The sequence below is a fragment of the Pezoporus occidentalis genome, unplaced genomic scaffold (assembly GCF_034315485.1).
Source record: "Pezoporus occidentalis ecotype Australia unplaced genomic scaffold, CSIRO_AGI_Poc_V1 ctg143, whole genome shotgun sequence".
Classification (NCBI taxonomy): Eukaryota; Metazoa; Chordata; class Aves; order Psittaciformes; family Psittacidae; genus Pezoporus; species Pezoporus occidentalis.
Window position 1 is genome coordinate 1,085,562 of NW_026913241.1, and position 14,293 is coordinate 1,099,854.

A 14,293-nucleotide genomic window follows, 5' to 3' on the forward strand; every position below is an offset into this window, starting at 1 on the left:
TTATGAAAAAGAAAGAGAGATTGTAAGAACTGACACTTCTAGCACAGTAAGGCCAACTATAGCAGGATCAACTATATGTCTCTAAAGAAATAACATCTCAAAATAACATGTAGTTTAACAATCATTACAGATTATGCTAGCCGCATCAATTAATATGGTCTGAATCTTCCTACTATAAAGATCCCAGCAACAGTGTTTGCAAGCCCTCTTAATAGTCTGGGACAGCATTTTTCATAGGTTAGTGTTTTGTTCAATTCCTCCCCCCACCCCCCCTTATGTTCCTTTGACAGGAAGAGGTGTGGAAAACAATCTCAGTATTTTGCATCTGCTTAAATGGCAAAGCCACAGAATGACTGGGTTTGGTTGTTTTTCCGTTGGAGTTTGTTTTGTGTGGTTTGGTGTTTTATTTTACTTTTTTAAGCCTTAGAAGACCCCACACATTATTAAAAGTACACTTGAAAGCTGCAAACTCTAGCACATGCAAATCTTAATGCCAGCACTTCCTGCTGATGCAGCCTCATTTCACCTTTCTCTCATATATACTTAATGATATGTTAATGATACAACCACACGATAGTTTCTCCCAGGATCCCTGCTTCAGTACAAACTATACATACTTTGGTGACAGATCAGGAAATGTGATATGATGCCATCACCTGATGCTGCCTCATTTCTGCAGAAACCAAAAGATAAGCTGGTTTCAACCTGAAGCTGAAATGCTACTCTGAAAAGTAAACAATTTAGTGCTTGTATTCTTGCTTTTGCCAAACAGACATTACATGATACTTCATGAAGTTACCTAAGCCAAGTTTTCATGAGTAGTTACTACCTGGAATTCTTATTTTCCGGGTGCCAAACTCAATACATCCTAGTCCAATCAACTGGAGTTGCAAATCAAGAGATTGTCAGAGACGCATCTAAAATGGCAACTGTGTTTTAAACATATGAAGTATTACATAATATCACCTACTTTGAAAAAAAAAGTGTTTCTAGGTTCTCAGTTTAAGCACCTGCATTTTGTACTTCGGTTCTCTAAAATGAGAATTATCCATCCTCACTTTACAGAGATAATACGGAAAAAAAGTTTATTCCTGCTCAGAAAGGTCACAACTTACACGAGGGAGGGAGGAGCATCACACAAAACCCAAAGAAGAGGAATAACTAGCCTTTTAAGTAGCATCTGAGTAAAGTGTTGGAAAGCAAGCATTGCACAGGGAGAAGAAAACAGAACTGCTGCTCATGTATGAGCTGTCCTTTTTCTGATGATGGAGCGAAAAGGGGATTTTGCGAGGGTTAAAAGAAAAAATGACACACAGTCATGAAATTAGAGGTTATAATGCACTAAATGAGGTCACATTAAAATACACAGAAGAGTTAGTTTTGACATTTTGTAACTTATTAATAAGCTTTACATTCAGAAGCCTATCAAGACTTGAGGCAGTAGGATAGGAAGCGTTTAAAAAGCATGTTAAGCAGTAAATTTAAATAAATTATCTGTTTTGTTCTGTAAGAACAGAAGTTCGCAGTAGACTATTAACTTGCACCTAGTTTCCAATTCAATAAAAGGTCAATTAAGGCTAATCACATGCACCTTATTTCATAAACAGTCATTCCATACAAAGATGCATCCTGATACAAAAACCTCAGGTAAAATTTGCATTTAAAAAATGTTGTTTGTAATTTGCATAAGTACAAGCAAGTCTCATGAATCAAAACCAGATTCATTTGATAACTAAATTTGGGTGGGTTTGGGGTTTTTTGGGGGAGGATTTGGGTGGGCTTTTTTGTTAGTTTGTTCCGTTTTGGGGTTTTTTAAGAACTATCCCAGACTCAATCAGTACCACAACTTGAACTGCCTCTTGATCAATATATGCAGCAGACCTGAGTTTGTTTTAACATTAGGAAACCCCTACTGAGGAGATACCTCACACTTGCCAAGTTCTCACTTTGTGACAGTTGCAAGTAACTTGCTGAAAGTCAAAAAGGAAAAAAAAAATGGGGACGGGGAACATATATGACTAGATTCTTCGTTTTACTCATAAGCACCAAATTAAAAAGGAGATACTCATATTATTTCATTGATAACACTACCCTTGAGCTTACAATAGAGTATGCATATACTATTCTAGTTACACACGGAGTTTAAAGTACTTCACAATACATTAAAGAGCAGCAAACCCAAGAAACAAAAATATTTTGTCAAACTCACTGAATACAAGACATTTTAAAACAGTAGTAGTTAGGAACTTCAAGATTATTGCTACTTTGCATTAGTAGTAAAGACACCTAATTACATCACATAAACAAAACCAAATCTGGATACATCAGGTGTACATCGTTCCTTTCTAGAGTTTAGCAGAACCTGACAAGTTTTAACTACAAGCCATTAAAGCCTTCACAACTATGAACAAATCAGCTTCTACTGCTTATAATAATTCTAAGTCTGTAACAAGTCTCAGTTTTCAAGTCAGTTACCTGAAAATAGAAGTCTAGTATAGCAACCATATCCGTGCCTTCAGGAAAGCACTAAGGAAGAAAAATGAAAGAGTCTTTAGGGAAAATTATGATTATAATTTTTAAATAAGACTTTTACAGAAACAAATTAATCTGTATTCTTGTCAGCACATTAAGCACTAGGCAGATTTTAAATTAAATATTTATTTCAATGCAACAGTAAAAATATTAAGTCTCATCAGATAAAAAAAGGGCACTGAGGTCAATAAGCTAGGTATTAAAATATTTTTAGTACAGCTTTCAACATCTTTAAATCAGAAAACTGCATTTAAGAAGTCATTTGTACAGCTCAGATTATGGATTTTACAACAAATAAAACAAATTATCATGGCTACGATGCAGAAAAAAGATAACACCATTCTATTAGAATGACCGCATTCTGAAGAGCGGTAGAAAGCATATACAACATTGGAATAATTTATGCCATACTGTACATTGAATAAATAAAACATCTCCACTGACTATGAAAAGAACCCCACCACACAGTCTTCAAAATACAATGAATAAAAGAGATCAACCTTTTTTTCTTTCAAGTAATAGCCGATTGCAAAATTTCTATCTCCACTCTCTCTTTCTGACTGGAACCTTAAATAAACAAATAAAAAATGAAAAAAGGCAACACGACAAACTTTCAAAGAAAACCAGTGAATTTCAGAGATACATCATGTCATTCACTATAACTGCATGTAAAATACACACTACTGCTGAACACAAACATTCTACAAACAGGACAGACGCTGCCTTAGAAGCTCATCCCAGTAAACCCAATTGGAGTGAATTAGCTTTGACATCTGAATACACACAGTACTGGTTATCTACACATACATAGCTGACTTTGGCATAAGGCAAAGCAGCGGTAAGATCCTGATGCTTGAAGCATTATCTAAAAAGGCCACAGAGGAACAAAACATTCCTCAAGAGCTGCAGAGAATGGGTAATTCACTTACAACACTGACCAAACTAGAGAGGAACCTGAAGATCAAGTTGCAGGTCAGGTAACGATCAACTGATAGCTGCACAGTTATCATGATGATTAATTAAGGATGAAACCTGAAGGAGGAATCTGTATGACACAAGCATAGGTAATTCTCTCCTGTCTGCTTTTTTCCATGGTAAGGATTTTTACATTAACAAAGCTCAGGAAAAACACTAGTTGATCTCATTCACTTCTCTGCAACCTGGAAGCAATTTTGCTATATGGAATCTTTATGATTTTCCTAGTGCTGTCTCAAAATGATCTCAAGATTTTTGGAATGCTATACATTGAGTTAATGAGGGGAATTGCTTTAGAAAATAATTTCAATGTGCAAAAAAGAATTCTAGAATGATTAGGGATGGAAAAGACCTTAAGATCATCTACTTTCAAGCATGAAGAGTCCCAGTTGTAAGAAGTATGCTTGCTAAACATTTGATACGCAGCTTTCAGCTTGCAGAGTTTGATTTTTAATATGAATGCCAGTAAGAGCTGCATTTACAGCTCTCACTGACATAACACCAAGAGAGCACTAAGAGTAATGCAATCTTGAAGAGATAACCAATACTTTCATGTGGCATTTAGCCACAGTAATGTTAGAAACATGCACAACTTTAGTTCTTGTAAATTTTAAGCCAAAGACACCCTCTAATATTAGAGATTAAGTGATAGCTTCAGTGTCAATATCTAACTTTGCCGTAAGATCAACAGGTTAACTATCAGTTGAGGCATATTCCACCTAAATTCATTAAATAAATAAAAATACTTACGTAGCATTACTGAATCCAACATACTCGTTACCAGCCATTTTATTCATGAATTGCATTACCTGTTAAGAGACAGAGGATGGGGGAAAAGCATGCTAACATTTTCAGACATTAAAGTTATAACTAACAAACTTTTAATCCAGCTTTACCCTAAAAATCTTATAACACATTTACAAACGCAGTTCACATCACTACACATGTAAACAACCAAGCGCAGACAAAAAGACAAAACACCTGAAATTACTAAAATTTCACTTGCAATCCCTTCACCATCTTGAAATGTTTACCACCGAGTTTAGTTAAAAAAGGAATGTTGTAACATCAACTTACGTAGTCAAACTTTTCTGCATTATTTGCTCCTTGCTGCAAGAAAAGAAAAAATAATTTACAAAAATTGTTAACATAAGAAAGAAGTTAGTTCACTTAACAGTATTAGGAATTTTAATGCATATAACTAAGGTATGAGGCTAATTAAGAATAAGGTACTACAATCATTTCATATATTAATGAAAAATTAAAGTGTTAGATAAGTAAAGCTTTAATTATCATTTAAATTACAAAATACTGTAAGAGTTTTAACAAACAACCTGTACGTTGAAAATGACTTTAAACTGAAAAAGGTATGCTTTAAGTGTTCTCTATTTTACTTTATGTGTTTAGCACAAAGTAAATGTAAAAAAATACCAAAGTAACTACAACTAGAATAATTATAATGAAAATACTAACTTTTTCTAGATTAGTAACCCAAAGGTATTTATGTATTACCAACAGAGCTGAGCATAGGAAAAGTTTAGGCTACTGAAGTTAAAGTATTTCCATGGCTAGCACTCATTTTAAGAATTTAGATGAAAGACTTAAGTGTTACCCCTTACTACAAAAATATTTGAATTGAATCAAAAATATCTGATTTGATTAATAGCTGATTAACGCCTCACCTATTAAAAATGAAACAGCTAGAAAAATAGAATTTTACATCATGTAAGGGAAAAAAAAAAAAATCTAAATTCCACTTAAGGATGATAGTGAAACTTAATTCTCAGGGCTGGTTGGTTTGTTTTTTCATGGAGGACAAGGGGTGCTATTCTGGGCCTTCCCTCGAGTTTAATAACAATTTAACAGCTGCTAGTTAAAGACTGTATTAATTCTTTACAGGTCTCTGATAGGTGACCTTTCACAAATTTCTGTAGCAAGATGGTTAGAGTGGCGGGAGGTAAGTAACAGCACATGGTGTCCCTGGGGGAGTTTTTAACTTTTTGAAAAAGCCAACTAGAAATTTTAAGTAAGTCTAAAAAACAATGGCACCACATCCACAAATGGAAATAATATATGTGGAGAAGATGCCTTTATAAATAATTTTAGCATTGAAGATACTCTATTTAGATAACATAATTCTGTTTCACACATCTCAAACAAACTTCAAGACACTACTTGCACTGTGTTTGGTATGTGAATGGGGAAGGACGTGGAAAAAAACTGAAGCTTTGTATCAACCAGTATTTTACTTAATGAAACACATAAAGCCAGTCTTATTTCCCACTCTGTATGTGGATTATGGTGTTGCAGATAATCTTTGAAGCCCATGCATCAGCTCAGCTACAAGAGGATGTGCAGTCATACACGTACGATCACTAGCTGAAAGGAACACCACACTGTTTGGTCAAAATTATACACCAGTGGTTACCTTACGCTTAAAGGCTAATAACCTTACTCTTAAAGGCAATACTAAATTGCAGTAAGATAGAAAAAAAAATTATGATACATTTCATCAAAATGTTTCTGTATAATACACCAGAACACAAGTCTTAAAAATTTATTTCCAAATCTGTTCAATGAAAAATAATTAAAAGAAGAAATTACCAACTTCATTGAACTGTTGCAGTTGTCAAAATATTCCATAGATCCTAATGCTGTAAAATATGTAACAACATTTAAACCACAAAAACCTTTTCAACCTTTCAAATGCACAATGAACATCTTTTTTTCTGGGAAAGTGGGTCAGCATTAGTCATGGGATGCTGCATTGATAACTGTATGGTTAGAGACATATAACAAATTGAAACAAGTTCTTTTTGTTAAAAAAAAAAGAAAGAGGGGGAAAGGGATCATGCTTTCTGCAAAAATACAAACACATAATGCTTCACTTTTGTGTGTAGTTGAAAAAAAAAAAAAAATTCCTATCCCTTCAACAAAAACCTGGCTTTCCCAGCAGCATGTAAAACTGGTGGGCAAAAGACTGTGCAAACTTTTTCCACATCAGCTTCTTATAAAAAAAAGTTTTCCTTTTGAAATTTACATCTCATCTTGTATTTTGGGAAGAAAATCTTCTACACGCTAACTCAGATGATCCATTTTTAGTCTCTGAGGTTCCACACACTTGTATACATACTCTGTATCAAACACAAAAGCATCATTACCAACATAAGACTGCTCGTATAGCTAAAATATTTGCCTAAGTAATGACATGATCAAGACCTCGGTAGGGATTTAACATAATGCAGAACTAAGCCAGGAAACTGCTTCCATACACACGACAACTGAAAACCCAACATACTAGCTTCCCTCTTTCAGCAGCTGACAGAGGCATGCTGCTCCTGAAAAGCTGAAGAGACACAGAGGTAACACATATTCTATGATTAAAATTCAACTGCAAATATAAAAACCTAACATTCAGAGTACTGAGCAACACTTCCATAATAATTTAAACAAGAGACAAGAAAATTTCCGCTCTTGCACAAGTGCTTCTTATTTATAGCTTGATTGTATAAGGTTGAGGGCATTGTGACAATATTTCTCAAAAAGCATTTTGGTTAAGTCCAGATGAAATACATCTGTCTAGAACATCAAAGGAAACATTCCATGCACTAACTCCACAAATACTTAGTACACTTACTGGAACATATGTTCATATACACACTTATGTACACATGCTCGTGTGTATATGCATATGGAAAAAACACTTCTAAATGAACACAAAATGAAATTGAAAATGTTAAGATTGAAGCAGTTTGAGAGGCAGAAAATTCAAACTTGCAGAAGACAGCACAATACAATCCTGCAAATACTTAAAGCCACAATGGACACTACAGCTGTCAATCGTAAATTTGAATTTTTTGACTGTGTCAGGTTCTAGTGATCTTCTCTTTTTCCATTTTAAACAAGGTACTTTCATTATCTGTATTTCTATTAGAAAAATATAAGCAGTTGCATAGGTTGCATGCCTACATGTACATAGGAAAGAAGAGACTCATGGATACTCACCAGAGCTTGCAACAACAAAATCAGGCAATATTTATTAGAAAAGTCATTAATATTAGCCACTTTTCATTGATCAACATTGAGTTTACACAATTAGACCACATAAGCTCTTACCATGTGTCTCTTGTTAAAGTCATTTTTCAATTTTGAATCTAAGCCAAGCTAATAAAAACATCTGGATCATCAGAAGTTTATAATCTTCTAATAATATAAGGTTATTTAAAAAATAATTTCTAGGTTATTTTTTTTTTTAAGCCAAATTTATAACCTATCACTGTATGAAAAACATCCAGGGGAAATAAAATAATCTTAATACTATGTCAAGGATGCAAGAAAACATTGTTTACATTTGTGCATTTTACATTAACTAATGTGTTTAGTTTTCTGTACTTACATATGTTTTTAATTATATGTGTTAATCTGGGCCTTTTCTGTGAGAACTGGTGTCTTGATGGCTTAGCGTGCCATTGCAGCTCTGAAATACTTGAGAGCACACTGTCACCGACAGCATTTGACCCACTAAGACCAGTACTATTACTATTTGAAATACATGTAGGAATTATTTGTGTCCTTCAGGTATTAAAATATTTATATTTGACCATTCAACATATGTCATTTTAAACATCACTACTACATATTCTATGTCAAATAATGTTCAATACACTGAAGTTATAATAAAAAGTGCAGAATAACATGAAAGTATATTCTATCCAAAATTAGTTACTCCAGGAGAATTAATAACTCAGGAAGAGAGGAAACTTCACCAAAATAAAGACAAGTATCTGGCAAAGAAGATCACAACGCCAACACATGTTTTAAGGTGGTATGTATATACATTTACACATCAGTCTATCAGGAAGGGTAACTGCAGTGGGTAGCATACAGCAATTAAGCTAAATCTGTACTATTTATTGTAACTATATTGTCAAATAAACCCAATAAACCATGTGTTTTTCCCACTCCTCACGTAGTAAGCCATAACTGTATGGGTTTCCCAGTAACTATCCCAACAGCAAACAGATCCTTGGCACAGCTGGACAGGTTTTTGCACCACACTTTGCCTCATTTGTTTTATTGTTTATCAGCAGAAAGCTCTTAAATATATCACAGAATCAGCCTCGTTGGAAAAGACATTTAAGATCAAGTCCAACTGTTATATCAGATACACCTCCATGTTTTATACAAAAAAAAAAAAAAAAACAACCCCCAAACCAACAACACAAAGCTTTCACTGAATGAAGTTTCTTCAGGGTCAGTAAGATCAGCATTTTCATCTTCTTGTACACCACTTCTTCTGCAAGGACTATGATTATTGCTGTGCCACCCCAACATGTCTAAATGCTTCCCACATTAATCTGCCACCACAGAATACCTCCCCCTTCACTGAGCATTTTAGTCTACCACAGTCTGCACAAGATTATGCATGTGGCTGTCAGCACCTGGAGGATTCATAAACACTGTATTTGCTGGTTTACTATGAAAACGTCTATCTACAGATGGAATCTTGAATCTCTGGTGATTCCTTCCGCAGCCATTTGCCTCCTTCTACATATTTCACTCCAAAACCTTTTTTCTTCGCCTCATTTGCATCTCTAATGCACCATCCTCCCCAGTCAGGAAAGATACATGTAAGTGGGCAACTGCTGACACAAACACTGACATTTCTGGAGTTCTCAGGCTTTGCAAATTGAGTTTGAGGTTTAAGAAAAAAACAACAGCTCAAACACTAAATACCTACTCATACTACAGGCAATGAAGACTTATCCTAGTCAATGTGATGTGCAGAAAGCTGAGTGGTTACAGAGCACTGAATCTGTACTAAATCTGAATCTTCTGATTTCAAGCACCTGTATTTCCTTGGAGACATGGAAGAATTTACCATTTTATCAAATATCACTTTTCCACAAACTTCTGTAATTGCCACTACAATTTTCTTTTTGGTAAGAGTTATTTGAAAATTCTTGCAGCTATGCAATTTATGTAAGTAGTAATAAAGGCAAATGGCTGTACAATTACAATCAAAGGAAAAGGTTCTTAGGGGTTTAGAAAATTTGATTTCCTTAAAACTGGCCCACAGGAGGTCATTTTGCTAAAGCATTTTTATTGTCGATACATGCTTTAAATTGCTGTAAAGTCTGTGGAGTGCAATGCAGGTACAGTTAGAACAGAGCCATGAGCTAAAGCATCAAAATGTAAATATATCGTAGTTCCAAGCACATGACAACAGAAAAATCATGTAAGCTGGTAAAACTATGACATAGTCATGCCCAAGTAAGCCAAATAAATGTTGTACTAAACATGCACATACACTTTCTTATGAGTAGCATGGACTAAACGTAACGTTATAGTTTAGGTCTATGCTCTAAGTTCCAAGGTGTGTATACCAAATTCTTAAATTTGGAACTGGGGATATGATGCTAAGAACCTTTCCCCCCCCACCTCTCCCCCCCCCCCCCCAAAATGTTATATTAACATTACATATTCTGACAAAAAGCATCATCTCTTAGTATCTGACACAAATTACAATTACTAAGGACAGTTGTGTGCAAGAGCGTGCATGCTAACAGCTGCTAAATTCAGTGTGATGTACGTAAATTTTGGAAGACTTCTTGAATCAATTTCTCAGAAAGGTAAAATAATGACTATCAAAGGAGGTAACAGTGAAATACAGCAACATCTCTCTACAGCTATCAACATGTTACCATTAGATGAATGTCATACATGCTGAATGCAACCATGTTTAAGAATCTCTTAATTTTCTTGGACTCTAAGTGCCATACAGAGTCTTCAAGATATGCAAGTAACACCTTAATAGACAGAATGAATGCACAGGAACTGAGGGCAAAACATGGGTTAATGAAGCCAGCTTTTCCAGAAAAAAAAATAAAGACTTAGATTAGATCAAATATAGAAGCCAATCACTTAAATTGCTGCATAGTTAGTAGGAATTTTGTTAAGTTGGAGACTGAGAAGAAGTTATTTTACAACAAATGCAACTATTAAGTAACTTTGTACCTGTGACCCTCTATGTAATTTTCCTCAGAATATGTTTACTTTGGTTAGTTATTCAAATGATAAATGGTATCTTAGTATAAGCAGTACATAATATAATCTACATTTTAATCACACTGGAAACAAATAATGGAGTGTGATAAGATATGCGTCCATTAGACGTGCAGTTACCACATGCAAAAAATGTTAGTGCAATGCAACACTCTTCGTAAGAACATTATGGAAAAAAAGAAATTAAAAAAAAAAAGAACACCCAGCAAAAACAATCCCCCAACCTTCTAACAAATACCACAATTGCATGCAGTAAACAAATCCATGTTATCTGTTCAGAAGTACACCATTTATCAAGAACTATGTGCCTTCAAGAGGCACATGCTTGTGTCTTGCCTTCTGACCAGTAGGGCATGTTGTAGTAGGACTAACATTTCAGACAAATGTGTTCAGTCAGGTTTTTAAAATTCACTATTATCCAAAGTGAATTTCAATGCTCAGTCAACCTTTAAAAAGATATTAAACGTGAATAAATTTACCTGTCATACTTAAGGCCATTTTCTTTCACCTACAGCTATTAAAGATAAATGTCTTTAAGCAGGAGTTCTTATACCTTCTTTAAATATAAAATAACAGAAAATCATGATCTAAGTAATTTTAAAAATCAACAATTTGGAAATAGGAAGTAGGAAACACACTGATGGACCTTGAAACATAAAAAGAAAAACAAGATTTTTAGACCTCTGAAGTAACAGTATTAAATTTTCTACTTCAAAACTCCAGGGGACTGACATGTTCCCTACAGTTTTACGCAGCTACCCTCAGGAAAAATAAAAACAAATAGTATTTTTATTGTAACAGTGGCTACCAAGAAAAAGTCAGAAAATACAAGTAAAGTATCTGGCAAACATTAGCAATACACGGAATTTGTGCCACTTACAACTGCAAGAGATATATACAGCTACACTAAGGAAAAATCAAATACAGTTTTCTAGAAATCTCAAGATCATGGACTAAAGATGTTTTGTCATTATTCAGCTATGCTTTACTGCATAAAACACAGGTAACTGTTTCCAAAAATACTTATTTGAGAAAACACATTTAACATACCAACAGAAACTACGAAGCATCGAAATTAAACATGATTTAGTTGTAGAGTATGTTAATAGCAGACAAATTCAGTATTAAAACTGACATATAGCTGCATTGCTCCTGTACAGGTTATAGTCTCTTGCATTTCTTTTGCACAGCAAGAAATATTCTTGTAACTTTATACTATATAAAAGCATTAGACATTCAGAAACATATTTCTGAGTGCTACAGAGTATACTCCTGAGGATATATTCTTAGCATTTAACAAGTATGAGGCAATTCTCTCAAGAGAGTATCAAGTACTGTGCAGCTGAAGAAGGAAACAAAACTAAAAACTCTAAGGAAAAAGAGAGTCCTTCAGCTGCACTGTTTCTTTTAAAAACCTACTAATCTAATACTGCATTTGTTTGGAAGTGTTACTGTTTCCAAAACATCAGAGTCTGTCTACCTACTCATGAGTAAACTGCCATCCAATAATGCACACACAAAATGAAAACAGTCCATAATCTGCACAAAATACTTTTTCTACCTTCTATTAAAATACTCCGAGAGAAACTAAAAATTAACTTTTTACCTTGATTAAAGACGTGATCACAATTGCTCCAGCATTCACCATAGGGTTATGAGGCCTGTCTGTGAAATAAAGTTTTCAATTACAAATACATGCCAGGACACATTTGTCAAACAAAACTAGAAAAGTAATTAAGAGAAAAATTTTAAGTATTAACTAGCATTTAAGAGAAAAATTATAAATATCAAGGTAAAACCAAGTATTAATCTATGACTGAAAGTTATGATTACAGAATACCATCCTAAATTAAAAACTTTTTAGTCCAACATTATACAGACGGTTTTGTAATTGTGAGCAAAGTATTTTTACACTTTAGGACACACTTAGCCTAACACTGATTAATAGCCCAGTAAATTTATCTGTTTGCTGTCATTTCTTTTCTTGAAGATTTTGAATCCTCCTCAGTGTTTCAAGATTTCATCAATGCAACACATCCAAGTGGAACAATCCCTAAAGGACTTTCCAATTTTTCCTGCAAGTTACCAAGTCTCAGTGATTTTAAGCATTCAGACAGGTCCTTAAACAAAAAGAATTCCAGTTCTTGAATTTATTGCTGTACATGAATACAAAATCCTGTTTCTTTTTAAAAATCTAGAGGTTCCTATTGGCAGTTCCTGAAATACAACTAACAATTTACTCATCCTCACTAGAACTTACTTTATAATTGACTTGCATGTACCTAATACACTGAAGTTTTTTATCACTAACCTCCCTATTAACAGTATTTTTACATTCCCAGTCATTCTACCAGCTCATATGAATGAATCTTTCTTTTCCATAAGAAGCTTTCCTTATCAGCCATTTTAAAAAAGTACATTCATTCATTAACATCTACCTCCTAATAATTATCTTCTTTTGTTGTTGTATTAACTAACATTTTTGCTGTGCCTTTAAACTAGGATGTCGATTCTTGAGAGTTCTGGTGTCTGAAAACCTCAACCAATTCTCAATGCATTAATATTGTGGTAAGTTTGAATTCTTCCTTTAATTTGCCATTACTTTGTTTATCTCCAAAATATTTATTTTAAAAACACACACAGAGTTCACTGTTTCTATATAACACATGCACATTTTAAAAAGAACTTGAGATGACTGCTTTTTGGAGATTAGTCTCATATTCACAGTATAGACGCAGACATGTATTTTGTCATGAAAATTATCCTGGTCATGGTCAATAGCATTTAGCCATACAGAACTATAAGTTAATCTTAAAAAACTAATCATCTCAAGTTCCTTTTAATATGTTTCAGAAAACCAACATTAAAAGGAACTTTTTAAAAAGAAAAAAAATCAAGTTATTCTATTAGTGAAAAGCTAAGACCAATACCTTAAGTGAAATATATTTGACTTCTGATTAAAACCAGATTTTGAGCAAGAAAAACGTAGCACTTCCATAGCTTCCCCACTCTCTCCTTAGGGACTACAAACCTGAAAACCAGTCAAAGGCGTTTCAAGTCAAATGACAAACCCCAGCATCACAGACTGCTGGTCAGAAGGAACATCTGGAGGTCATCTCCTCCACCCTCCTACTCGTAGCCAAGCTATTGCCAAGGTTTCATCAGATCAGTCATGCCTTTATTCAAGTCTTGAAAACAACCAAACATGGCAAATCCTCTAACGCTCCAGCAATCCTGATCCTTCTAGAGTTTACCCTAACATCCAGCCTGCAAGTCCCAAGCCACACTGGGGAGGCCACTGGTCCTTTTTATATCACCTGCCACTACCAAGAAGAGTTACACAAACCTTCACCTTTGCAATTGCTCCTCAAGAGTTTAAGTGGCTCCCAGGGGAGCTCCTAACCTCCTCTTTCAACTGCTCCTTGAAGTTACATGGCCAGGACTGCACAGCGCTTTGGTAGTCATTCACTGAAGCCCTCTCCAGTTTTTCAACTGGAGATCCCAACTCCAGACACGCAGTCCAACACAACACTGGCTTTGTGCATTGCTTGCTCTAGCTACACTTAGGGTATACCATTTCCTCTCATCAACATCAGGTATTATTCCAGCCCGTAAGTACATTAATGACTTAAATCACACACAACCCTCTACACATCACATGTATATTTTATTAAAAAGGATATATAATGTTTGTTTAGCATTTGGCAACTCAAAAGCTTAT

The 14,293-nt window shown here is 34.6% G+C and overlaps 1 protein-coding gene across 2 annotated transcripts in view; it reads right to left on the reverse strand.

Annotated features, from left to right (window-relative positions):
* Nucleotides 1–14,293, reverse strand: part of GLS (glutaminase) — a 66,436-nt gene that overhangs the window by 29,746 nt on the left and 22,397 nt on the right. For both annotated transcript variants that reach the window (XM_062610009.1, XM_062610010.1), the window contains exons 7-11: nt 12,179–12,237; nt 4,585–4,617; nt 4,258–4,316; nt 3,033–3,099; nt 2,476–2,526 (exon numbers count right to left, since the gene is read on the reverse strand). In XM_062610009.1, the coding sequence (XP_062465993.1) occupies nt 2,476–2,526; nt 3,033–3,099; nt 4,258–4,316; nt 4,585–4,617; nt 12,179–12,237 (269 nt within the window). The remainder of the gene's footprint in view (nt 1–2,475; nt 2,527–3,032; nt 3,100–4,257; nt 4,317–4,584; nt 4,618–12,178; nt 12,238–14,293) is intronic.